General features: G+C 49.3%; 1 protein-coding gene across 4 annotated transcripts in view; it reads left to right on the top strand.

Moving 5' to 3' along the window:
• PEX14 (peroxisomal biogenesis factor 14) overlaps positions 1-25,183 on the top strand; it is a 144,663-nt gene that overhangs the window by 116,122 nt on the left and 3,358 nt on the right. For 3 of the 4 annotated variants that reach the window (XM_027564930.1, XM_027564931.1, XM_027564929.1), the window contains exons 5-8: positions 15,602-15,687; positions 18,775-18,877; positions 20,041-20,138; positions 23,464-23,555. In XM_027564930.1, coding sequence (XP_027420731.1) covers positions 15,602-15,687; positions 18,775-18,877; positions 20,041-20,138; positions 23,464-23,555 — 379 coding nt within the window. Of the gene's footprint in view, positions 1-15,552; positions 15,688-18,774; positions 18,878-20,040; positions 20,139-23,463; positions 23,556-25,183 lie in introns of all 4 variants that reach the window. The other variant, XM_027564932.1, reaches the window with a different exon arrangement.

The raw sequence follows: 25,183 nt of genomic DNA, 5'->3' as shown, positions 1-25,183 counted from the left end.
GCTCACAGATCATCACCTCTTGCCCGCCCTCCCGCTTGGTGGCAGGTGTCCCACTCGGTTCCTCTTTTGATATCTGTGGTTGACTTTGAGGTGACAGCAAATGCCAGTGTCAGCAAAGAGCATGGAGACCCACCAGACTGGGACCAGTTCAGGTCGCCAGTGTTTATGAAGCACCTATGGTGAGACTCTTGAGCGTATTTAAAAGGCATTGGGAGACTATTTGAGAGGGAGGTAATTTGAATATACAAGGAAAATGAAATAATAATATATGTTTCCTGGGAAAGTTGGAAAAGAATATGGAGTTGGTTCTGAGCACAAGTAGAAAGATTTACAGTAGATCACAGACAAGAAGCGCTTCCCCATTGGCTCAACGGTAAAGAATCTGCCTGCAGTGCAGAAGACACAGGTTCGATCCCAGGTGGGGAAGATCCCCTGGAGAAGGAAATGGCAATTCACTCCAGTATTCTTGCCTGGGAAATCCCATGGACAGAGGCATCTGGGGTCGCAGAGAGTCGGACATGACTGAGGGACTAAACAGCAGCAACAACTGTAAGCTCAGTACAGTGTCACGAGAGATTTAAAACATGATCTTTAAGATTCTTACAAGCTCTCTGAGAGAGATAAGATAAACTCTTAAGAAAAAGATAATAATATAAGACATTGTGATTTAATGCCAAAATTAATTATACAGACAAGAAACTCCACAGGAATGCAGAAAAGAGAAAAATTAATGTGGGCTCGAGAAGTCGGAGAAGGCTTTGTGGAAGTGGTGGGAGGTTGACACTAAGGGGAAGCTTGGTGTCACCTGGTGTGAGAATAAACCGGTGTTGTCAGGGCTTGAAAGGAAGTCGGGATAAGCTCAGAAGTCAGATCAGGATGCGAAGGGAACTCTGACATTCTCTCTTCTTGGTTTGGTTTCTTTTTGTTCAACTTCAAAGCAGGAGTCAGTGTATGTGTCTGTGCAGAGCCTAACAGAGTCCCAAAGGTTAAGTCCTGATAAACGCTTGATTAATTCATTCATTCTAAGCAGACTTTTCTTCTTTCCTCCCAAAGAGACAAGAATCAAGATAGCTTTGAGATACAGGCAGGATCAGTGTAAATTTTATACGATAATAATTTTTCTTAGGCTTAAATATCCTCCACCCCACCCCCCGCCCCGCCTACTCTCTTTGATAAACAGTTTAGGCTTTTTTAAAGACTGCCCTACAGCTTCAGTTGTCTCTTCTTAAAATAGGATGTAAATGTCTGAGGTTGGTGAAAGGCTTTGACATTTCATTAGGACTCCTGAGAGAGAAAGTGTGTTCTTCCTCAGGCTGTTTTCCCTCTGGCCTGTTTAGTAACAGAAACTTAGCCTTGATTGTCCTGGGTCCCTGAGCGAGCATTTACTGCCAAATGCCTGCTGTGTGCCAGGTGTTGTGTGGGACCCCAGGGATGGAATGATTGAGGCCTGGCTGGTCACTCCCTCCAGCCCTCGTGTCCAGTAGGAAAGGCAGTTAGGGGAACACAGCAGTACTGTGAGGTCGGCCCAGGTGAGGCTGGTGGGACGGACAAGGTGAAGGGCACTCAGAGAGTGGGAGGGGCCTAACTGGACCTGGGGCATGGATGGCTGCCCTGACTAGACAGGACGGACCCGAGCGTCCAAGCTAAAGTGAAGCCACATGGACGTGAACCCGTGTGATGGTCAGAGTGGCTGCACCATGGGATGGGAGTATCAGAAGAGACGACTTGAGAAGAAGGTGACAGCCAGGTCATCACCCTGACGGAGGACAGTCAAAATCACATGGACTTCGTACTTGGAAATCCATCGTCTAATTATTCATGAGGCCATATTAACCTTTTGACCGTATAATTCTTAGACTGATATTAAAATTATTTGTACCATCCAAGCAGGTGCTGCATGGGGAATTAGAGAAGACACCCTGGGGTTGTGCTGAATGGGGCAGGTGTAACTCCCTTTCAAATGCCTCCATCCTGACGGGGCCTGGGGCATCCCTGGCCTCCGTCAGTCTCCTGCTTGCCACCACACGGCCCTGAAACGTTTCCTCACTGCAGATTAAGCTGTGAGTTCCTTGCATTCAGAGGGTTTTGTTTTTGTTTTTAATCTATGGCCCGAGGCTCTGATTTAGCAAGTGTTCTAGAAACACTTGTTAAGTGAATAAATGGTGGTGGACATGTGCTTGAAAATTGAAAAGTGCCGGGTGATACCCTCAACTTAAAGTGGGGGATCAGGTGTGCTGCCCAGGTAGCCAGTCATTGAGGCCTCCTGCGTCCTCCGGGCCCAACAGCTGTGGAAGTAGAGGACAGGCATTGCTAACCCACGCCATCTTGTATGGTGTGAGTGGTAAGAGCTTTTGGGATTTAAGAACAAAGGAAACCCCCAGGTGCTGGTCTCAGGCCAGGCCTTATGGAGGAGACAGGTCCTGGGAGGCACCTAGAAGTGGGGATGGGAGGCGGTGGAAGTGGATCTAGAACAGACTGTAAATGGAAGCGCTATGGACAGCCTCCCTGTTCCCACCAAGAAATAAAAGGGGAGGAATCTGTTTCTCTCTCTTCCATTTCTCTGTCAAGTTTAGCACACAGATTTCACCTTCTATACTACATAAAAGTTACTGATTTGCTGATAGAGGAAGCATTTCTCTAATTTTGAGGAAACTGTTTTTCTTCCTTTGTCCCTGTGACTGGTTGAGAATAGCAGCTCTTCAAGGGCCAGCACCTGTCTGTTTTCTTTGCTTTGTGTTATGCTTGGTGTGGTGCCTTGTGGGTGCTGAGTAAACACTATGTGTGGTTATTGAAAACCATAAGCATTACCTTAAACTATGGAGTGGAGAAGTCCTCTCCTTAGATTTCTTAGACCACTGACAGAGTGTTTGGTGCTGGAAGTAGCTAGGATCATGGCTGTGCTAACAGTGCAGGCTGTGTTAGTTGTATAAGATTCTGCAACGAATAAGAGTGGTTTAAACAAAACAAAAGCCTCTTTCTCTAAGTAAACATAGGCAGTCGAGGCTGCTGCACTGGCTCTGTGGTCCTCAGGGACCCCAGCACTGCTCACACCTGGCGGTCATGTAGCTTATACTCCATTGTGACTGCTGCAGCGCCAGCTGTCCCCTCTGCTCTCCAACAAGCAAGAATGGGGAGACGGAAGGAAGAAGGTAAGTCACCTTCTAAGGACACTTCCTGGAAGTCACCCACATACCTTCCCTCTGGTCCCCATTGGCTGGAAGTCAACCTTGCAGCCATGCCTTTCTTCATGAAGGCTGAGAAATGCAGTCCTTGTCCTGATGGGCATGTTCTCAGTGTTCATATCCCATAGAAAGGTTGAGTTGGAATCAATACTAAGTTCAGGATAATGGTTACTTCTGAGTGGAGAGGAAGACGTGGCTAGTTTCTGTGGTGTTTGGAAAGTTTTAACTGGTTAAGTAGGTGGGTTTAGGATTGTTAATCTTAGTATCATGTTTCATAACTTATCTAAATGTTGTATTATTCTTTTATATGTGTCAAATAATACAGGGTACATTTAAAAAGTTGATTTAGAACTCTCACCTCTTGCTTCTTCCTTTGATGTCAGTTGCTTCACTGAGCAGAGAGAGAACTTAGAGCCCACCCTGCTGGATATTGTTTCAGTCACTGCTGACTTCCTTTAGCTCTCTCTTTTAAAAAGCAAACACCCTCTTCCAACAGCATGAGACAGCTCTACTCATGGACATCACCAGATAGTCAATATGAAATCAGGTTGATTATATTCTTTGCAGCTGAAGATGGAGAAACTGTATACAATCAGGAAAAAAGAGACCAGGAGCTGACTGTGGCTCAGATCATGAACTCCTTATTGCAAAATTCAGACTTAAATTGAAGAAAGTAGGGAAAACCATTCAGAGAAGGCAATGGCAACCCACTCCAGTACTCTTGCCTGGAAAATCCCATGGACGGAGGAGCCTGGTAGGCTGCAGTCCATGGGGCTGCGAAGAGTCAGACACGACTAAGTGACTTCACTTTCACTATTCACTTTCATGCATTGGAGAAGGAAATGGCAACCCATTCCAGTGTTCTTGTCTGGAGAATCCCAGGGACGGGGGAGCCTGGTGGGCTGCCGTCTATGGGGTCGCACAGAGTCGGACACGACTGAAGTAACTTAGCAGCAGCAGGGAAAACCATTAGGCCATTCAGGTGTGACCTAAATCAAATCCCTTACGTTATACAGTGGAAGTGACAAACAGATTCAAGGGATTAGATCTGATAGAGTGCCTGAAAAACTATGGACAGAGGTTTGTAATATTGTACAGAAGGCAGTGATCAAAACCATCCCCAAGAAAAAGAAAGGCAAAATGGTTCTCTGAGGAGGCCTTACAAATAGCGGAGAAAAGAAGAGAAGCTAAAGACAAGGGAGGAAAGGAAAGATATATCCATCTGAATGCAGAGTTCCAAAGAATAGCAAGGAGAGATAAGAAAGCCTTCCTAAGTGATCAATGCAAAGAAATAGAGGAAAACAATCGAATGAGAAAGACTAGAGATCTCTTCAAGAAAATTAGAGATACCAAGGGAACATTTCATGCAAAGATGGGCACAATAAAGGACTGAAGCAGTGTGGACCTAACAAAAGCAGAAGGTATTAAGAAGAGTTAGCAAGAATACACAGAACTATACAAAAAAAATCTTATTGACTTGTATAACCATGATGGTGTGGCTACCCACCTAGAGTCAGACATCCTGGAGTGTGAAAACACATGGGCCTTAGGAAGCTTTACTACAAACAAAGCTAGTGGAGGTGATGAAATTCCAGCTGAGCTATTTCAAATCCTAAAAGATGATGCTGTTAAAGTGCTGCACTCGATATGCCAGCAAATTTGGAAAACTCAGCAGTGGCCATAGGCCTGGAAAAGGTCAGTTTTCATTCCAGTCCCAAAGAAGGGCAATGCCAAAGAATGTTCAAACTACTGCACAATTGCACTCATCTCACATGCTACCAGAGTAATGCTCAAAATCCCCCAAACTTGGCTTCAACAGTACATGAACTGAGAACTTCCAGATGTACAAGCTGAATTTGGAAAAGACAGAGGAACCAGAGATCAAATTGCCAACATCCACTGGATCATAGAAAAAGCAAGAGAATTCCAGAAAAACATCTACTTCTGCTTTATTGACTACACTAAAGCCTTTGGCTGTGTGGATCACAACAAACTGTGGAAAATTCTGAAAGAGATGGGAATACCAGACCACCTTACCTGCCTCTTGAGAAACGTGTATGCAGGTCAAGAAGCAACAGTTAGAACCAAACATGGAACAATGGACTGGTTCCAAATTGGGAAAGGAGTATGTCAAGGCTGTATATTGTCACCCTGCTTATTTAACTTATATGCAGAGTACATAATACAAAATGCTGGGCTGGATGAAGCACAAACTGGAATCAAGATTGCTGGGAGAAATATCAGTAACTTCAGATAGGCAAATAACACCATCCTCATGGCAGAAGGCAAAGAGGAACTAAAGAACCTCTTGATAAAGGTGAAAGAGGAGAGTGAAAAAACTGGCTTAAAACTCAGCATTCAAAGAACTAAGGTCATGTCATCCAGTCCTGTCACTGCCTGGCAAATAGTTGAGCAAACAATGGAAGCAGTGAGAGTCTTTATTTTTGGGGACTCCAAAATCACTGCAGATAATAAATGCAGCCATGAAATTAGAAGATGCTTGCTCCTTGGAAGAAAAGCAAAGACAAACCTAGACAATATATTAAAAAGCAGAGACATTACTTTGCCGAAAAAGGTCTGTATAGTCAAAGCTGTGGTTTTTCCAGTAGTCTTATATTAGTGTGAGAGTTGGACCATAAAGAAGGCTGATCACCGAAGAATTGTTGCTTTTGAGCTGTGGTGTTGGAGGAGACTCTTGAGAGTCCCTTGGTCTACAAGGAGATCAATCTGTAAGGAAATCAACCGTGAATATTCATTGGAAGGACTGATGCTGAAGCTCCAATACTTTGTCCACCTGATGCGAAGGACTGACTCATTGGAAAAGACCATGATGCTGGGAACGATTGACGGCAGGAGGAGAAGGGGACAATAGAGGACTAGATGGTCAGGTGGTATCACTGACTCAATGGACATGAGTTTGAGCAAGCTCTGGGAGATGGTGAAGGACAGGGAAGTCTGGCATGCTGCATTCCGTGGGGTTGCAAAGAGTTGGACACAACTGAGTGACTGAACAACAGCTCTTTTTTTTTTTAATTTCTTAACAGACTTTAAAAGACAACTTAATTGAGATATGGGGCTTCCCAGGTGGTGCTAGTAATGCAGAGGACGTAAGAGATGGGTTTGACCCCTGGATCAGGAAGATCCCCTAGAGGAGGGCATGGCAACTCCAGTATTTTTACCGGGAGAATCCCATGGACAGAGGAGCCTAACACGCTATGGTCCATGCAGTAACAACTGAAGCAACTTAGCACACATAGTGAGGTATGTTTTATGTAAAATAATGCACCCATTTTCGTTGTACAGTTTGAGTTTTGACAAGTGTTCACTTTTCTGTGGCTGTCATGACCACTTTGTGGAGCATTTCTGGTACCCCAGGCGATTCCCTGTGACCTGTTCCCAGGCAGCCCATCCTGTCCTGACTCCGGGGGAACCCCTGGTCTGCTCTCTGTTGCTGCCCATTAGACTCCTCTTTCCTAGTTTTGTATGAAGAAAATCATATCTTATGTCCTCTCTCATGTCTGATTTCTTTCGCTCAGCATCATGTATTTGAGATCCATCTAGATTGTTGAACAGATCAGAAATTCCCTCCTTTATCACAGAGCCATGTCCCGCGTTAAGGACGCTCTGTGGTTTGTGTGTCCATTTACTGTTGATGGATTTCAGGCTTTGGACTGTTTTCAGTGTTGAGCTGTTAGGAGTAAAGCTCTTTTAAACATTTGTGTACAAGTCTTCATATGTTTTTGTTTCTCTTGTGTAAATGTCTGAGAGTGGAATTACTAGGTCACAGGTTAAGTGTAAGTTTCACTTTATAAGAAATTGCCAAACTGTTTCAAAGTGGTTATACTGTTTTTCATTCCCATCTGCAGTGTACAAGAGCCTGTAGTTATTGCATATCCTCACTAACAGCTGATATTTTCCCTCTTTTTAATTTTAGCAACTCTCGTGTGTGTATAGTGGAAACTCATAGTGGTTTGAGTTTACACTTCTGTGAAGACGAACAGCGTTGAGCATCTTTTTATATGCTTGTCCATTTACATATCTTTTTTTGTCAAGTGACTGTTCCAATCTTTATCCATTTTAAATTATCTTATTATTGGGTTGGAAGAGTTCCTGTATATTCTGCATTCAAGTTCTTTGTCAGATATATGCATGGTTAGTATTTCCTCCCAGTCTGTGGCTAGCTTTTTCTTTTGCTTTTGCTTTACATTGCCTTTTGAAAAACAAGAAATGTAAAATGTGATGACATACATCTTTTTTCCCCCCAACAATTCATGGTTTTTGTGTCCTAGCTATGAAGCCTTTGCTTACCCCAAGGTTAGAAAGATTTTCTCCTGTGTATTCTTCTTGAAGTTTCATTGTTTTCGCTTTTCTGTTGAGATTGTGATTCACTCTCAGTTAATTTTTGTGTGTGTGTAATGTGAAGGTCAAGGTTCATGTTTTCCTTATGGTTATCCTGTTGTGTCACCACCAGAGGTTAAAAACATTGTCCTGTCCCTGTTGAGTTATGTGTCCCTTTATCAAAATGCAGTTGTTTATGTATTCATTGGTCCGTTTATAGCCTTACTTAAAATTTTCTAAGCTGTTGAGGTATATGTTAGATATTACTAAACTCCCATCTCAAGTGTCCAATTCAGTGATTTTTAGGAACTTTACGAAGCGATATATATCAGTTTCAGAGCACTTTCACCCCCCAGATAAGCTCCTTTGTGCCCGTTTACTGTTACTGTCACTTCAGCCCCAGGTGACCGCTCACCTGCTTTGCACCGCCGTCAGTTTACCTTTGCTGAACATGCCAGGTAAACAGAGTCAAACAGAGCGTGATCCCTTGTATGTGCCTTCTTTCAGCTGGCGTGTTTTTGAGATTCTTCATGTGATAGTGTGTAGCACTGGTTCCATCCTTCCCATTTATAAACAGTATTCCATTGTACAGCTGGACCACATTTTGTCCATCAGCTCACCAGTTGGTGGGCCTTTAGGCTGTTTGCAGTTTCGGCTACAGGACTCATGATGCTGAGGATGTGTGTGGACGTCCATTCTCATTCCCCCTGGGTGACCATCTAGGAGTATGATTGCTTGGTCATACGGCAGTCTTATGTTTCTGGATTCTTAATTTTTTTTTCCAATCAGCTTCTTTGAAGTATAATTATACACAATATAATTAATCCGTTTCAAGTGTACAGTTTGATGAGTTGTACATACCGTAACTCAATTAACTCATGTAACTGACACTAAGTTTCATGCGAAACTGTAACTAAACACTAAAATTTCATGTAAATGGGCTCGTACAGCACAGTCTTTTGTGTCGTAACATAACACTTTTGAGCTTGATCCAGGTAATGAATATTTTAGGCTTTGTGAGCTATACCTTTCTGTCACATATACCATTCCCCCCTCATCCTTTAAAAATATGAAAACTGTTCTGAACTCACAGCTGAACAAAAGCACGATGATGTGGGACTTGGCGAGCGTGCCAGGGTTTGCCGACTCCTGACTTCACTGTGTGGTTGTTTCACAACTTGTTTATCCATTGACTGTTGATGCCTGTTTGGATTGTTGCCTGTTTAGGGCTATATGAATAATGCGTCCATGACATTCACATGCAAGAAGTCTGTGTGTACACAGATATTTCCTTTCTTTTAAGTAAATACCTAGGGGTGGAATGCCTTAGTCACATGCTGGGTGTATGCTTAACTTTGTACGATATTGTTAAAACTATTTTCCAAAGTGTTTGTGCCATTCTCCATTCCCATCAGCAAGGTGTGAGAATTTCAGTAGTTCCACATCCTTGACAACACTTGGTATTCTCAGTTTTTTAAGTTTAGCCATTCTAACATTTAGGTAATAGAATCTCATTATAATTTTGTGTTTCTGTAATGACTGATGATGTCAGGCATATTGTCATGTGCTTAATGGCCATTCATGTCTCTTTTGTGAAGTGTCTATTCCAATCTACTGCCCAGTCTTTTTAAAAAAAAAATCACCTTGTCTTTTTTATTATTGAGTTGTAAAAGCACTTTGTATATTTTAGTTACAGGTCCTTGATCAGATATATGTTTTGCAGATGTTTTCTTCCAGACTACAGAGATATATTCTTGACAGGGCCTTTTGAAAAGCAAAAGTTAATTTTTCTTTTCCTTTCTTTTTTTTTTTTTTAATTTTTGGCCACACCTTGTGGCATATTGGATCTTAGTTCTCAGACCAGGGATCGAACCCCTGCCCCCTGCAGCAGAAATGCAGAGTATGAACCACTTGATGCCAAGGAAGTCCCCAAAAGTTTTTGGAATATCATTTTTATGATATCCATTTTATCTTTTTCTTTTTCTTTATGGTTCATGCTTTTTATATTTAAGATATGTTTGTCTACCCCAAGGTTGCGAAGATTTTCTTCTGTTTTTTTCTGTTTTCTTACTGAAGCACTATAGTTTTTGCTTTGGGTTTAGGTACATGATCTGTTTTGAGTTAACTTTTATGTATGGTGTAAGGAAAGGGTCAGTGTTCATTTTTACCCCTCCTATGGATATCCAGTTGTCCCAGCACAATTGTTGTGAAGATTATTCTTTTCCCATAGAACTACCTTGGCTTCTTTGTCAAAAATCAGTTTACCGTTCAAGTGTGAGTCTGTTTCTGGACTCTACTAAATTCTTACCATTTAATTAGAGCTCGTATTTTTAAATCTGTGGGTGAGGTCGCGGATGTGCCTCTCAGTGTCCTTCCTGCCTGAAGATGACACTGCTGATAGCGTTGCAGCCCATGAGAAGTGGGAAAGATCGTCTTTCACAGGACATTCATGCGAAGACAGGCCTTGGATGTCCAGGTGTGACTGCTGTTGAGCTGCTGTAGTGCCCTCAGCCTTTCAGGCTGTCCAGGTGCTTCTGTCGGAGCCGAGCTGCTCTGTTTCTAGTCGCTGTGCTCTGGGTCAGTTTGTCTTTCTGGCCACTGCCAGCCATCCTCAGCTCAGCCTGTGGTGCCGTTCAGCTGGTCATCAGTCTCCCTGTGCCTTTAGCCTGCCAGTCCTTTGCTGTAACAAGCACTGATTTGGCAGACTGGCTTTATTCCAGGACCTCGCTGTGGATGAGCCTGTCTCATCATTTAATTTTCAGGGTGCCTTGCGAGCAGAACTGATGGGATGATTTAAGAAGCTAGATCCACCACTGTGTAGTCCTGGCTCCAGCCTTGGTGAGCCACGGGTTGGGGGTGGGGACCTCAGCTAGACTTGCCCAGTGCCTGCCACTGCCCAGCCCTGTGCTCAGGCCACCAGTCTCCCCAGGGACTTGATAGATAGCATCTCTATGTTGTCAGCCAGCACAACCCTGGATACAGATCATCTCAGCAAGATAGTTTCATGACAGTTTCAGCTCTCTTTTGTTGATGCCTCTTTACTGGATCGTGGGATTTCTGTGGTGTCCGTGGGTCTCTGGCTCAGTGGTTTCAAGTTCAACATTGCTGTGTTGTGCGCGTGATTCCTGCCCTACACGTGTTCTTATTTGATGATGTCTGTTCTCGCCTGTAGGTGACAATCTCTTGGTAGATTGAGATACAGCCAAAGGAGCTGAGTAATGTTGGCTTAGGTGGTATTCAGTGAAGGGTTAGGGAGCCTTAGGGTGCAGCCCTCCTGCCCCTGACCCAGCTGCCATACGCTATGGATTCACCCACAACCCGAGCCTCTGGGCAGGTGGGCCCCAGGGACACTGTCTGAGTTCAGGCCAGTTGATGGAGTCCTCGAGAGATTCGGAAGGCATTGAGTTTCAAAGAGCTCAACCTCTGACCTTGTTGCAGCCTCAGACATGAAGGTGGTCCCGGAAATGCTCAGTTGTGCAGGATGAAAAATGCTGCCACCATCGACTGTCTTCATCCCTGGCGGAGGCCAGCCTGTGAGGTGTTGGTAAAGCCCTGGGCCTCCTGGGCAAGCTGGCAGGTCTCGCCTATTGGGCGAATGCTGGATACAGTTAGAATCTGAATGCTAGTAAAAATACCATTGTCCCTGGGTTCTTTAAATGCGGCAAAGCTCTCCACCTTCAGTCAAATGGCCGGCACTTGGAAAGAAGAGAAAGCGGTCCTTTGGGAGACCCATCTCGTGGATGGTGTGGAAGCTTCTTGCCTGCTTGGCCGGGGTCTGCCTTGTGTGTAGTTGGACATCGTGTCAGCCTGGAGGCACTAAAGCTGTTGGAAGAGCTCGTTCATTCCACTTCCCTTACTTCTGAGCTGGAGCAGACAAGCAACTGGCCCTGTGTTCTGCCCTTGACTGTATTTTCTGGACATTTGGGAACATAGTGACAAGAAGCTGTATGTAGCTCCCAGGTGCCCTGGGCTCTCTCACTGGGGTTCACACTGGGCTTGGGAACGATTGGCCCCAGGGTAGGCAGCGCGAGGGCTGCCGGTGGTCGTGGCTTGGGGTGCGGGCCAGTGTGGCATCACGTTACGTGCCTTCTCCCTATCCTGGTCTGTACCCTTTGAAAGATGGGCAGCGGAAGAAGAGTTATCTCCTTCTTAGTTTTCCTCTTTTTTCATTTTGCCACAAGACAGGATTGTATCACACATCTCCAAAACGAGTAAAATGGCATTTCAGCTTCTTGTCTTTATAGACTCTCTGAACTTTAGGAAAGATCATTCTGGTCCCTTTTCATTAATAATGAAAACCAGGGGGCAATAAAATGTTCTTAACGCGAGCACGGCAGAAACAAGGAGCAGCGCGGGGGTGAAGGTGCGGCCGACAGGGAGCCACAGGTGTCTCCTGTGCTCCAGGAGGTCACACTCTCCAGAATGGGGAGCAGCTGTCAGAGGAGTCCTCATTCTCAGACCCCTGACCCGCCAGCGTCTGCTCAGCCTGGGCTCCAGTACCCAGAATGAGAGGCATGCCCTGGGTGTTTGCAGGAAAGAAGAAGGGTGCTGCAGACTTGGGGTTCTGGTCCAGTGCTCAGCCCAGTGCAGCTGTGTTCTTATAAGATGTTAGTGGGCATTTGAGAAATCACTTGGGATAGAACGTTCTGGACATGTGCCCACTTGGAATACATTCTCTGGGGTTTGGGCAGCACTGATAGGTGTTCTGGGGGTGGATTGAAGCCCCATGGAACAGTGACTCTTTTGAAAAGTGGCGTAGTTACTTTATCTTCACTATTTCCTCCTAAAAACGAGCTTGCACTGGATTTTGGAACCAAGACACTCAGAACAGAGCAGGCTGGGAAGAGATAGGTGCCTGCATGGAACTCGGAGCTTCTCAAGGTCACGGTGAAAGGTCTGCCTCGATGATCTCAAGAGTTTTCCATTTCACGAGCAGTTGTGGCTTATCTGAGTCGCTCCACATCAGAGGAGGATGTTCTGTGCTGGTCAGAGCAGGAGGGCGCCCTTCTGGAGACAGTGTGTAGACATGATCCTGAGTGTCACTACTCAACCCTGGAGGGGAGGGGGGAGTCCTGGCTCGCCGTGACCCAAACCCCTCAGTCCATAAAAGAGTAGATGGGTAGTGTATGTAAACAGGAAAACACTGCATGCCACAAAAGCAGACCAGAAGCAGAGTCAAAAGAAAAATATACTAGGAAAAATTTTGACAACTTCTGTCACAGACAGAGGGCTCATTTCCTTGTTGTATAAGAAGGTTCCATGAATTGATGAAGGAAATTAATAAAGAAATGGAGTAGAAAAGTAGGGAGCATACAGTTACCAAAATGGAGATGCAGATGAAAAGATGCTCACTCCTCACTTGTAATAAGATAAATGCAAATTAAAGCTAGAGTGAAGTAGTGTTTTTTTTTTTTGCTCTAGTATTAGCAGAAATCTATGTGTGTGATTAACCCAAAACGTTGGGGTGGCTGTGAATGAACTGGTTCAAACCCCAGCGAGCACAGTTTGGCAGGCTGTCTCACAACTGCTGGTACATGTACCTCTGACCCAGCCTGCCAGGAGTTCACATTTACAGATGGCCTTTTACATGGATGTGAGAGGCTGTGTGTACACGCTTACTGATGGCAGCTTTGAGTGAAACAGTAAGAGACTAGAAATCATCTAAATGTCCATCTGTAGGGAGTTTGTTTAATGGAATATTATGCAGCTTTAGCCAAAAAGAAGAATGAGAGACGGGGAAAGGGGAAAGAAAATAATGCCTGTATGTGTTGCCTCATGTTTGTATAAGAATTCTTGGCTGGATAAAGATGACACTATGAGCACAGAGGTTTGTGGTGGTGGAGGAAGCCTGTTTGCAGTAGACTGACGTGTGCTGCATGATGTTAGACCACGTGCGTGTGTATGTGTGTGAGTGCTTAGCCATATCCGACTCTTTGCGACCCCATGGACTATAGTTCACCAAGCTTCTCTGTCCATGGAATTCTCCAGCAAGAATACTGGAATGGGTTGCCATTTCCTCCAAAAGGGGTTCTTCCTGAGCCAGGGATCGAACCTGAGTCTCTTGCTTCTCCGGCATTGGCAGGCGGACTCTTTACCACTGAGCCACCTGGGAAGCCCAGACCATGTGCGTGTGTTTCCTATTCAGAAACTGTAAACCAGAGAGGGGAGTTGATTACAGTCTGTGCAGGAGACTTTGGGGTTGGGCCACATTGATTCCACTCAAGTGGAATCCACAGGCGGGTGGGGGATGGGGGTAGAGCAAGAAGAGCCTCTTCCAGCCTCCTCCATCACTGTTGTCTCTGTCTCCATCTCCTGGGAGCCCCTCTCAGCAGCTCAGGGAGCGGGGAGCTTCTCCCTCATCCCCATGGAGGTCTTTGCTTCTGGGTTCCCCAGTCAGACCGGGTGCCAGCAGCCCCTCCTCCCCACGTGTCCACATCCAGCAGGGCCTTTCAGAACCACTGCCTCCTGCTCTCCTTCAGTTGTGAAGGGCCAGAACGTGGCCAGTACTTGCAGGTCCAGGGAGGCAGGGGATGGCTGGAGCAGACAAAGCCTTCAGCTGGGCCTGGCCACATGTGGGTTCCCGGGAGTGCGGTGGCTCTTCCTCCCCTGTCTCCCCCAGGCTCCCCTCCCAGTCCCAGGTCCTTGTCATGCACATGTGCCTTGGGTGCATACCTTGAGTCACGTTCCCTGGTGCTGAGGTTGAGTCCACAGACTGGGGGTGTCCTGCACCACCAACGGTTCTGGAGACAGTGGCCCTTGGCCACCCCCCAACACCCCGTGACTGGTCCCTTGAGAGACGGCCGCTGGGCAGCCTGGACATGCCTGCTCCAATGGACACTCCAGATGGAGCTCATGCTTTCCTGTGCGCCTCCCAGAGTCCCCAGGTGTCAGATCAGATTATGGACCTGAAAACACATCATAAGCAGTTCATGGGGAGGTTGTGGAGTAGAAAACTCTCCTCCCCACTTTGGAGCTAGGATATACTCAGGGGTTGGAGGGGCTTTGTGCTGAAGGGACCACTCCTGTGTGTAGACCAGCTGCCCATGTCCGGATCCCCAAGACCTTCCATCTTGGGCCAGTCCCGCTTGCCTTTGGTGGCCCTGGTGGTGGTCTCTTCCTGCTTTCTCACCTCCACAGCCCCCACCCCCCATAGCTGTCCGTGGTGCTCCCCATGTCTTTGTCCCAAAGCACAGAGCCAACCACGTTACTCCCTGATTCAGAGCCATCAGCGACCCCGCTGCTTATGAAGCGATGGCCGGGTTCCTTGGATGCGTTCTCTGCTGGGCCCGGCCTTTCCCACCTTTCCCATCACTACTCCTCCCATCTCCTCTCTGGTCTCTCTTGGCCAGCAGTGCCCCCTCCTTGGGAAGGCCCAGGGGCTCCCCCATCTGCTTGAGCACAGGTCAACCCCAGCCTTTGCACTTCCTTGTCCCCCGCCTGGACCACTGTGCCCCAAGACCCCACAGGTCTCAGCATTGTCCTCCACCGAGGCCCCGCCACCCCCCTCACCTTGTCCTGTCTGTGTTCTCGATCCCTCTCTGGCATCAGCTCATTCAGCCATGTGTGGGCTGCTCCTCTCCCCAGCCTCACTTGAGTGAGACCAGAACAGAACAGGACAGCGGTCTCGCCACCACTGCCCACCGTGCCCTCAGCACACGTCGTGTGCACTGTCGGAACTTCATAAAGCTGAACAGGCAGGGACACAGCCTCTGGCCCCGACTCTCAGGTGGCTCCCAGCTCATGTAGGAGGCGTGTGCGTGCGAACAACCCGGGTGCTACAGCACCCTCACTGGATCCTTTATTCCTCGAGCGTGGAGCCTGTGCCCAGGTCTTTAGATTGCCTCTGCTGTTCTCCCCCTACCCCCACCTCAGTCCCTTGAGACAGCACCCCACGGCAGGCACAGTACAGTCTAGAGGCCCAGGAGGAGGAGGGAGACAGCCGAGCCCCGTTCTGATGCTCACCCCCGATGTGAGCACAAGACACACCCTGACTGAGACAAGGAGGCTGAGTCCACGTGCTCTCTGCCCCTAGGGGACGCCAGGGCCTTTCCTCCTGACCTCAGCTTTTCTCCTGACCCCAGGCCCTGCGGGCTCCCGGTGGAGAGACTACAGCGCCTTGGCCATCATCATGGCAGGGATCACGTTCGGCTTTCACCAGCTCTACAAGGTAAGCCGCCCTCCCCGCACCCCTTTGGTGCTGCCCTGAGCATGGGGACAGCAGTGGGCCTGCACATGGAGGCTGAGTGCCCAGATGAACGTGCTTTCTGGAGGGGCGTCCGGGTCAAGTCCTGGTCCTGCCCCCACCCAGGTGGGTGCGCTCAGGGCCTTCAGACCAGCCTCACCTACAGAATCTCTCCTCCAAGTCCCTGCCTGCTGCACAGGGTGACGGGGCCCATGATGCGGAGCCGTGTCAAGTACTGAGGACATTTCCCAGCATGCTCTGAGCAGGCTGGACCCTCGCAAGAGACAGAACAATGTGCAGTTAAGACCACGGAGGCTGGAGCCTGGCTGCCAGTGTCACATCTGGGCCCTGCCACTCAGCAGCTGTGTGACCGCAGGCTTGGCGGGCTCACCTGTAAAACGGGACAGTAGGATCTGCCTCAGGAGGGTGTGGTGATGCTCACAGCAGCTGGGCTCCTCTGGAAAGGACTGTGTTCCCAGCACATCACAGGTGCTCTGTACCCTCTCATTTCACCTGAGTATTTAACACCAGCTTTGAGAAACTCAGTGTGATCATATTTACTACTTTTTCCTCCTGTATATTTTGTTGGCTTCCATGTAAATCTAGGGTTTTTCACGGTCTTCATAGTCAGCCCCCAGGACTCCAGAGTTCACTGCTTCCAGCAGAGCTGCAGGCGTGAAGTAACATTTACTTCTTTGACACCAGATCCTGATCAGACACTAGTGACCACGTACTGACTTTGATTTGAAGCAAGCGAGTGTTTTTTAGAAGATGCAGAGCCGGGGTAGGTAAAATAGAGACAGAAGGTAAACTGGTGGCTGGAGGACTTAACCTCTGCCGGTCCTGCAGAGAGAGATTTCTTTCTTTCTGAGGCCACCTGCAACTCCATCCCTCGTTTGGAGATTTAAAAAGAAAAGAATCTGAACTATTGGCTATACTCCCAATATAAAATAAAAAGTCTGAAAAAAAAAAAGAAAAAGACTCTGAATGAATATCCAGACTCATGCCATACCTTTGTTTGTTTCGCTGTTCCACGCATCTTGTGAGGTCTTAGTATCCCAGGGATCAAACCTGTGCCCCCTCTACGGAAGCTTAAAGTCCTAATCAGTGGACCCCCAGGGGATTCCCTCAGGTTGTAACTTTTAGCACATGGAACATGTTTTCGCATTGCTTCCTGGGACTCTTAATTTTTGACTGAAGTGAAGTTGATCTTTTCAGTGTAACAGTTATTCTTGAAGTTGGAAGTTTCCACCTTAGAAATCGGGAAGCAGGATGTGGTGGGTCCCAGGACTGCTTGCTCTGACATGGTGCATCTACTCTCCCTGTGTGCTCAAAGCCTGTCAACTCAGTCCCTAAGTGCGTACAGTCACTAGGAAGGAGAAATAGCTGAGACAGAACTCTCCATTCCTGTCCTGGCTCTGCTGAGCAGGACCCGCTTAGTCACGTGGCTGCCCTCGGGCAGCCTGTGATCTGGTGGAAAGAGAAGGCGTAGCTCCCCTTGGAGCTGAGCAGAGATAGCATCAGTTGTTTCCACCAAGCTCTGATCTTTAGTCTCTGCTCTAAGAAAGAAGAGACAGAAAAGATCAGTCACGATCATGACAAGAGAATTTTAAAAATACCTGCTAAATTAAAAAGCAAAAAAGAAACATAAGCTCTCATTTTATAAATACCTGAAGATTCAGGCTGGGAATGTGTTCCTTTCCTTGGAATTTTTGATCTTCGAAATGGAGTTTTAGTCCGTTACATGTATAGAATTTCTTGACGTTATACTTAGGAAATTTCCAACCTGGAACATAAGGCTACATTTGATGAGTTTCAGCTAAGTTGTGGGTAATAACTAACACAGTGGTCGGAAAACACTTTGCAAAATAGGAAGTGCTTCCCTACGTGTCCTAAATGGTGGTCTTCACTCAGGAGTTGCTCTTGAAATGAGCTCTCCCACAAATCCCTGTGAGAGACCCCCTATCCCTCCCCCATACAGAAGCCTTAATGGAGCAGTTGCTGTCTTTTCCTGTCTGCGCCTCAAATGGAATGAGAACCAGTCTCCTTTGGTCATACTTGCCAGTTACCACCTCTGCCAGACCCACACCGGGCACCCCTGGTACCACCCAGTAAGCCTGGCGACTGGTCTCAGGCCTCTGGGATGGGCAGGCACTGAGTCCTGAGATTGCGGAGTTTGGAGCCTGGATTCTTTCATCCAGCAATCCCAGTGGGCAGCTTGCCGTCCACCTCCACCCTGCACACCTCCGAACTGGCCACCGGTCAGCGGCTGCACCCCACCTGCCTTCTTCCTGAATGTTCCAGGACTCTCATCCTCACCTCGTCTGGGCCCCCTGCGTCCTGGGCCCCTTGTTTGGTTTGCTCCGCAGCACCCCCTTCCTTTTCCCCTCGTGGTCAGTTTCTCCCACTTCTGCCCCTTCCTCCCCCTCTGCCCAGGGTCTCCATTTTGGGAGAATCCAGCTCCATTTAACTCTTACCTGAAGGAAACCTGTTCACAGGATACAAGACTTTTAGAAAAGACTGGATGTGACCACCCTGCAGATCTACTGTGGGTTTTGATCTTGTTTCTTCAATAATTTCTAAGTTTTACTCCCTTCTTTCTGAATGGATAATTTGTTCCCTTGGTGCAGGATGTGAAAGGTTCAGAAAAATGTACCGCAAACTTCCCTCCTGCTCCTCCCTGGAAGCCACCAGTGGTACCACTTTCCTGTATAACCTTGTACAGTTTTATCATACAACTTCTAAAGTAGAATTCTGAGTATTCTTGGCCACAGAAACTCTATATATAGCACCATTTAAAAAACTGAAAGAACGCAAAAGTGCCCCATCGCAGTCGGTCAGATTGATTTTTTTGTGTCCCCATTCCCTCCTTTTGGTCCTGACTCAGGAGTTTTCACTTGGTTCTACTCGCAGCCTTTCTGACTTTCGGATGTCTTGTTCACTTATGGCGTCGGCCTAGGGTTTCCAAGGCCCAGGGGTGAGGGAGAGGAGGTTGGCGGGTAGAATTGGAGAGCTGGTTGGGGAGTCACCCCAGGTATGTACCCATCCCTCACGCACCCCCACTCCCTGCAGAAGTACCTGCTCCCCCTCATCATGGGCGGCCGGGAGGACCGGAAGCAGCTGGAGCGGATGGAGGCAAGTCTGTCGGAGCTGAGTGGCAGCGTGGCCCAGACAGGTAAAGATTAATGACTCCATCAAGTCACCCCTCAAAGCCTTCTCCGAGCAGCCCCTTCTCTGCCCCCTCCCCTCTCCCCTCCGTCTCCACTTTATGTGGTGACTTCATTTATCTGCTCTGAGAATCTGTTCACATTTGCAAATGAAGCCGCCGTCATTTCGGTTTAATTTGAAATTGCTTGTTTACTGTCGGCGCGGCCTCAATTAATTATGTTTTTACGGAAAGGCTCCCAACCTCAGAATATTAATAAGGGGAATAAAATGACAGCCTTTCTAAGGGCTGTAAAGTTCATTTTTAATTTCTGCTTCCATGAGGTTTTCAGGGGGGTTTTCAGCAATTTTCCCCCTTCTCTCTAAGAATCCCACACAGGGTCAAGAGAGGCTGTAATTACTGTGGCTCCGGGGACCCCGGCCACCTCCTCTGTCATCGACTCCACGGGGCCCACGTTCATTACCCAGTGCCCCACTGGTGGCCCAGATTAGCTGGGACCTGTCGCTCCAGGAGTGGTTTTTCCTCCCATATAAGCTTGTTTACTAGATGGAGGCTCAGAATCTAAAAACTTGGGCACAGAGAGAGCTGCCTGTCCCAGACCAGAGTCTGCCCCTAAGGGGTGTGTCTGTGTAGCCCCCGGAAACCTTCCTGGGCCTAGACCCTGCTGGCAAGTCTCCCCGAGGCTGACAGTGGACAGGGAGCTCCAGCAGCCTTGAGGTTGGGTGGGGAGGGCAGGAAGGAGCCATATGGAAACGAGATTGGCAGTTTTTCACCACTTCTGGATGCTGTGGACCTGAGCTGTGTGCCTCCCAGGATTGGAGACTCTGCTTTGAGTTTTACAAGGACACAGTGAGGCCCAGGAGATGAGGCAGGCAGGCAGTCCTGAGGTTGGAAGAGCCAAGCAAATCATAAGCAGATATAATTAGAGGGGAGAGGTTTTGGACGGATATACTGTTGACCATGGACAACTGCACAATAGAAAGATAAAGTAGAAATACTAGAGGTTAGATACAGTGCAGGTAGATTACCCAGAGTGCAGATGAATTATATGGATTGCTGGAGGGCGGGGGGATGTCTGCAGATAAATTAGAGGCAGCGGCTCATAGGTGTGTGGACAGAAGGGGGAATCTTCATGTATCATTAACAGAGATGCGCCTGCTCTCTCCTCCCAGTGACTCAGTTACAGATGACCCTCGCCTCAGTCCAGGAGCTGCTGATTCAGCAGCAGCAGAAAGTCCAGGAGCTGGCCCATGAGCTGGCTACAGCCAAGGTACTTGTCCCTGACCCTCCGGCCCCTCCAGGCTCTTCTTGCTCATCCTTGTGCCAGTTCATTGCGTGTCTGATGCTCTTTTCTGATTCTGGTTACACTGCTCTTGTGGAGAAAGGAGGCGGTCACCAGGCAGGCGATGCGGCATTCAGTGACGAGGGCTGTCCTTTCTGTCTCTGAGGCCCACCCCCCTGACCGTGGCAGCACACACTACAGTTCTGGTGGTAGCTGGTGTAGACACGGGATGGTCTCCACCTACAAGTTAGGTCACAGGCCCCAGCGTTGCCAAGAACAGTTCAGGGAACAGGGTGGGAGAGGGTGCCCAGGCCCTGGGCTAAAATGTGGCTGTTGCCAAGTTCTCTAAACCCTGGTCTTGGGGTCCAGTAACTCCTGAAAGATGCAGACCCACCTAGGATGACCGAGGTGGGTTCATTGCCTCAACTTCCCATATCTGGAACCCCCATGGCAATATCAGATCCTGGGATCACACTGCCCAGGTTAAAGCTCTGTGCCACGTGCTGGCTGTGTGACCACAGACAAGTCACTTGCCATCTCTGATTCTCAGTTCCCTTGTCTGTAGAATGAGTCTGTAACCCTACCTCCCTCATCGTGTACACCTGCTGGGAACAGTGCCTGACTCCTGTCAGCTCCCAGGATCGCAGCTTTTGGTCTGGGCTCTGTGTGTGTGTGTCACGGTCTTCCTGACTCAGCCTGGTCCAGGAGACAGTGGTCCACGGCGTCAGCTGCCCTCCCTTCCTCCATCCCCACCTCCCATGTAGCTTTCTGGCTGCTTCCATGCAATTCTCACCCCAAGGAGAGAGAAGTGGCTTCCTCCAGGAGAGCCCCACCTGAGCATACCGCTCGAGGTCCCTGTGCTCTTGCGAAGAGGGTGCCTGGGAATCCCCTCGTGGGGTGCCTCACCCACGGAGGTGCTGCCTCTGCACATGGGCATGGTTACCAGTGGCCACTGCCAGCCACCACGCACCCTCCCCATGGGCAGCAGTCCATAAAGCAGCCCGGGAGGGGCTGCCAGCCCGTGCCCTGCTCCCCTCCATTATCTTTGGGAGCGGCGGCCTGCCAGTGGCCAGAAGCCATTCCGGAAATTGGAAAACTGTTTTCAGATGCTAAGCATTAAGATTAAGACCACATGTTGCTTTTTAGAGGGGAGGGGGCCCCAGGATGGCGTTGGTGGTTGAGAGCTGCCCCTGGGAGTTTCTTGGGCTTGTTTCCTTGATGTCCCCCCCACCCCAGCCCCTCTCATTCTCTCCACTGAAGCCAGGCTCACTGGTCTAAACCCATATGTGTGTGACTTCAGTTACCCCATAAACCAGAGACTCAGACCTGTGTTTTCTCAGCTGTAATGTAAGTTTTTATATCTGGCTTCCAAACTCCTACTGCAGCACTGTAAAAAATTAAAAAGAAGAGCGTTAAGTAATTAAAAAACCTACATAAAACTGAAGGCTGGGAGTTTTCTACAACTGTTTTTTTTTTTAAAGAGACTGGCTAAAAAGCCCCAGATGTCAGATTTTATTTCTAAATCCTGGCATCTGGCACCAGATGCGTTTGGAAATTTGAGTCCTTTGTCGGCCGGTGAGTGGAAATTGCTCCCTTGTTAATGGGCTGTGATAGCTTTCAGGGCCTCTGAGAAGCCAGCACAGTGGCTTCTGGATCTGTGCTGTCTGGTGGTCTGGAGCACGGCCCCGAGGGGATGTGTGTGAGGGCGGCAGGCATCTGTGTGTGCTCGCTCTAGGCTGCCCCCTTGCAGGGGCTTCTTCCTGCCAGTGTGCCCAGCCAGACAGCTTGCTGGGGCTTCCCTGTTGGCTCAGTTGGTAAAGAATCCACCTGCAATGCAGGAGCCCCGGGTTCGATCCCTGGATTGGGAAGATTCCCTGGAAAAGGAAATGGCAACCCACTCCAGTATTCTTGCCTGGAGAATCCCATGGACAGAGGAGCCTGGCAGGCTATAGTCCGTGGGGTCTCAAGAGTTGAACATGACTTGGCAACTAAACCACCATTAGGCTGCTTGCCTGGGTGGTGCCCACAGCAGCCCCCACTCTACCTCAGAGCCCCCGCAGGCTGACAGGAATGTGTGGAACCCCTCTGTTCTGCCAGCCTGGGGTTCCCTACTTTCTCCTGAACTTATGGCCCGGGGGTTTTGTGTCAGGTGGGAACAGTGGTGTCAAGGGGCAGGAGTCTTGCACCTGGAAGTGGCCTCTGACCTGGAGGCCGGAGTCCCACATACCTGGAATTGGCCCGTAAGTACCTCACAGGCAGCTGGGCCACAGGCAGCTCCCATTTGGGGGATCACTGTTTTGGCTTCCCTCTCCTCCATTTATCCCAACAAAATTTGCTGAAGAAAGGTGTGGTGGTTCTCTGAAGTTTACATGGAAAGTGGTGTCAAAATTCAAAGGAGAAGTTGTGCAGAGGAGGCTGGCATCTGTCCAGGGTCATTGTGGCTATTTCCCCTGTGGGCCCTCCTCCAGATCACTGTCTTTCTCTCTGCAGAGTCTCGGGGTCATCCCAAAGAACGCATGTCAGTGAGCCGCCTGACTCGGGGTTCCTGGCTTTGCAGGCGGTGGGGCCTGATGTCACAGCGCGTGGGGCGGGGCAGGCAGGTGAAGCCTGCCTTCAGGGTTGATTAAGAGTGGGGGGCCGGGGGATGGGCCAGGCAGGTGCTCAGGTGTCCCCTTGACGCTCCACAGCAGCTCCAGGTTCCAGGCCTGTGGTTGGAAGTGGCTGCCTGTCTCAACCCCACGGCTCCCGTGGGTGTGGAGGGCGTGGGCGGGGTGGGAGGTGTGATCTCTATAGGGAGGACTTAGGTGGAAGGAGTAGTTGGTGTAGAGATGGAATTTATCTTCTTAGTTTGGTTTTAATGGAACGTTTTAGACACTCATGGAGTAGCGGGCCACTCAGTGAACCCACATGCTCTGGCCACACGGTGCAGCCGCTGCCTCGGGCCTGTCCTGCCCGAGGTTATTCTGAAGCACATTCCAGACAGCATATCATTTCACATTGCAGACACTTCAGTTTGTATCTGTAAAAGATGAGGGCTCTCTTGTTGTTTTATTTTTTCATAACCAGGATACCAGTTACACCTGAATACATGTCATGTTTCCCTAAGATCGTCAGCTATCCAAATAGAGTTGCAAGGATGTTTGTTTTAAGGGAGTTGTCATTTCAGCAGAGATCCAGGCAAGCAGACCCCAGAATGGGACGCAGCAAACCTTCCCGAGGGGGTTGGGTCCTCCTGCCATCTCAGCGTCTGAGTTTGGAGGGGTGGGAGGGAGGTGCCACACTGATCCTCAGTCCCCTTTGCTGTGACTTTCAGGCCACCACGTCTACCAACTGGATCCTGGAGTCCCAGAACATCAATGAACTCAAGTCGGAAATTAACTCCTTGAAGGGGCTTCTTTTGAATCGGTAGGAGCTGCAAAGGCGTGGGCTTCTGTTCTGCTGTCCACCTGGGACTGGGGGAGGGAGCTCTTGGGGCCCATCCAGCTATTGCCGTCGTGGGTGGTAGTGGGGCATCTCCTGGGGCAGGGGTGCCCCATGTTTCCCACCCTGGATTGAACTGCATCATGGAGTTTGGGAATCTCTGGCGATTCTACCTACCCTCCCTGGCAAGTCCCTCCCTCCCTACTTTAGGAGTGACCGCCTGAAGGGCCCACAAGAGTTTTGAGATACAAACAGTTCTCAGCCCTGTCCATACCTGGTTAGGGACAGCTGGAGCCAGAGCAGGACCTTGAGCAAAGGAGAGAATGCCCACCTTCCGAGCAGGGCCACTGTCTCTGTCCTGAGGCCTGGCTGGAGCTCTCAGTGACAGCTGGGTCCCAGAGAAGGATCCCCTGAGGGCCAGGCCAGGGTTCTCTGTTCCCGCTCAGTTTGAAGGGCAGAAGTGATTGATTTCAAGGCAGAGGGCTGCGCAGTGCCCATCCCCCACCCCCAGCTCCTGTGGTCTCGCTGTGTCCCTCTGCAGGGACAGTACCAGTGCAGCCCCAAGAGGAGGGTGACCAACTTGTCCAGGCTTGCCCAGGCCCACCTGGTTTTAAAGTTGAAAGTCCTGTGTCTTGGGCCCCCGGGACAGTTGGCCGCCCCACCTGCAGAGTGTCCCAGGGCTTAGTGGGTGGCTGAACAAGGCTGTACTTCACTCCAGGTCCAGGATAGGGGGCCTGTAGGGTCTTGTGATCACAACCAGAGGACCCAGTTCTCCAAGTCACCCACATTCAGGCTCTCTGTGGGGACAAAATTATGGCCTTAGGAGAGGTGTGGCTGAGCTTGGGGTGCTAGTGGGCTGCCCCTCGGGGATGTGGTGAACACTGAGGCCCTGGTGGTGGGCTTCATGTGGCAGGGTCTGAGGGGAAGGACTGTCTGGGACCAGAGCTGGTATGCAGCCCAGGAGGCAGCAGGCCTTTGTCCTCTGGGCTCAGGCCGGGGTGGTCTGGTCCCAGCTGTCCTTGAGCTTGATTTCGCCATTGCCAAGCGGACCTGACTTCCCAGGTCTGGGCTAGGTTGGCTGCCAGCCCATGGCTCAGGGCAGGGATACGGGAGTGGGAGGGGAGAGCTGGCTCTTCTGTCAAGTGTTGAGCTTGGAAGTTTTCTAGAAAAGTCCAGGTCTGATGTCTCTGACCCCGTGGCCCAGGCCAGGCTCTGCTCCACCCATCTTTGCTCAGACCAAATGAGAGTGGAGGTCACTGGACACTGCTGCGAGGACCGGAGGGAATGGGCTCTGGGGTGTGGCAAGTTCCCCAGGGCTGACTGTCCTGCAGCTGCCAGGGAGGGTGGGCCTGGCCCCGGGCAGAGGGACCGCAGATGGCACCCTGAGTGGGAATGGTACTCTCCAGGCAGCTCTGGTGCCTCTGGGTTCTGTCTCAGCTTCTCTAACCTCCAAGGGACCAAGAGGCCTGTTTCCAGAGGAAGGGAAGGGAGGGCACCAGGCCTGTGTGGCGGAGCCCCGTCCTATCCCCTGTGGGCTGGCCCTGGCCCTGCTCACCATCCGCTAGCGTTGGGGTTCTGGAGGGGCGGCTCTGCTGAGGGCAAACCCGGCCGTC

Source organism: Bos indicus x Bos taurus, chromosome 16 (genome assembly GCF_003369695.1).
Source record: "Bos indicus x Bos taurus breed Angus x Brahman F1 hybrid chromosome 16, Bos_hybrid_MaternalHap_v2.0, whole genome shotgun sequence".
Taxonomy (NCBI): domain Eukaryota; kingdom Metazoa; phylum Chordata; class Mammalia; order Artiodactyla; family Bovidae; genus Bos; species Bos indicus x Bos taurus.
This window is presented reverse-complemented; position numbering and strand designations above follow the sequence as displayed.